The 1,424-nt window shown below is 57.5% G+C and overlaps 1 protein-coding gene across 3 annotated transcripts in view; it reads right to left on the bottom strand.

Annotated features, from left to right (window-relative positions):
- RGS14 (regulator of G protein signaling 14) overlaps positions 1–1,201 on the bottom strand; it is a 15,571-nt gene extending 14,370 nt beyond the window's left edge. Inside the window, exon 1 of one of the 3 annotated variants that reach the window (XM_023508639.1) lies at positions 955–1,201. In XM_023508639.1, the coding sequence (XP_023364407.1) occupies positions 955–999 (45 nt within the window). In that variant the 5' untranslated portion in view covers positions 1,000–1,201. The remainder of the gene's footprint in view (positions 1–954) is intronic. The other 2 variants (XM_023508638.1, XM_012813395.2) reach the window with 2 other exon arrangements.
- Positions 1,202–1,424: the final 223 nt, after the last annotated feature.

Raw genomic sequence — 1,424 nt, 5'->3', positions numbered from 1 at the left:
AAAAAAAAAAATTGTTCCACTGTATCATCTCAACAAGCCTTTGAGATCCATTCCAAGCTCCTCAGTTTAGAAGGGACAAGAGAGCCAGGACTGGAACCCTGGTCTCTCTGGATCCATTTGCTTTGTCCCATAGTACTAGGCTGGGACATGGTGGGTAGGGGACAGGACACTTTCTGGCCTTTCTGAGGTTGTTAGGAGGAACTCTGCCAAGCCTGGGGGCAGACCCTAGAGAGAGAAGGGTGGCCCAGCACAGCTCACTCTACCTACTGAATGAATGAGAAGAGCTGGACCCTCCAAGGGCAGCTCTAATTAGGGGTTAAGCAGTGAGGGAGAAGGTGTAGGGGGTGAGGAAGTTGCAGTGGGGCATCCTGCTTCTCTGTCCTTCCTGGAAGCTCAGGAACTACCAGGAGCTTCACCAACCTGGTCTGACCCTGCTGACCTATCCCAGGCTGCACAAAGAATGCTAGTTCTGGCAGAAGCCTCCCAAGCAATTCTGGCTATAGGGCAGTGACCTAGCAAGGGCTGACACTAACCTGACCTTGGGCACCTGGGGCATGGGGTGAGGAGGGAAGAATTGAGGCTGAGTGCAGTTTGGGAGCTTGGGATACTGTGGGGGTAGATGGGGTGGGAGGGTGGGGAGGAGGAGGTGGGAGGAGGAGGGAGGAGCACACCAGATCTCCCTGCTACCATGGGATGCAGCCCGAGATCAGGCTCATGCCAGTAGCAGGTGAGAGAGCAGTGGGGGCTGGTCTCATCCCCAGAGTTGCACCAGGCTCCCAACAGGACCGTCTGGAAGTGTCCTGGGTAAGGGCACCAGGTCCTACTGCTTGCTGCTGTCTGTACCTAACTTCTCCTGCCTGCCCTATTGCCCAGCCGTGCTGGGTGTGCCTCCTGGGCTCCACCCTGGGTGTACCCACCCCCTCCTCATGGCCCTGCCCCAGAGCCCACACTCACCATGCGCCCGTTGGGGACGCCCAGGTGCTTCGGCTTCCCTGGCATGCCGCCTCCGATCACAGGTCCCCACCACAGGGGCTGCCCACCATGGGGACTGTGGGCAGTTCTGGCCAGACCCTGCACAGTGGCAGGCAGGCAGTGGAGAGATCCCGACTGAGCTCCTGTGGGCCCTCACATCCTGAAACACCAGCTCACTACCTCTTTTCTCTGCCACAGGAAGTGTCTCTATAGAAACCAAACCACAGAAAGAAGCAAGGTCTAAGAGAGCGAACGCCTCTTCCTACACACACACACACATTTGCGCACGCACACACACACACATTCGCGCTCGCACACACATGCTGCCAACACACCCTTGGCTGCATCCCACACAAGTAGCAACCCACAGCAGAGGTCTCTGTGTGCCCAGCCAGGAGCCAGCCCATTCTGGCCCAGCCTAGGGAGCTCTAAGGTCATGTCTGGATACACAG

The sequence above is a fragment of the Otolemur garnettii genome, unplaced genomic scaffold (genome assembly GCF_000181295.1).
Source record: "Otolemur garnettii isolate 467f Iridium unplaced genomic scaffold, OtoGar3 scaffold00261, whole genome shotgun sequence".
Classification (NCBI taxonomy): Eukaryota; Metazoa; Chordata; class Mammalia; order Primates; family Galagidae; genus Otolemur; species Otolemur garnettii.
This window is presented reverse-complemented; position numbering and strand designations above follow the sequence as displayed.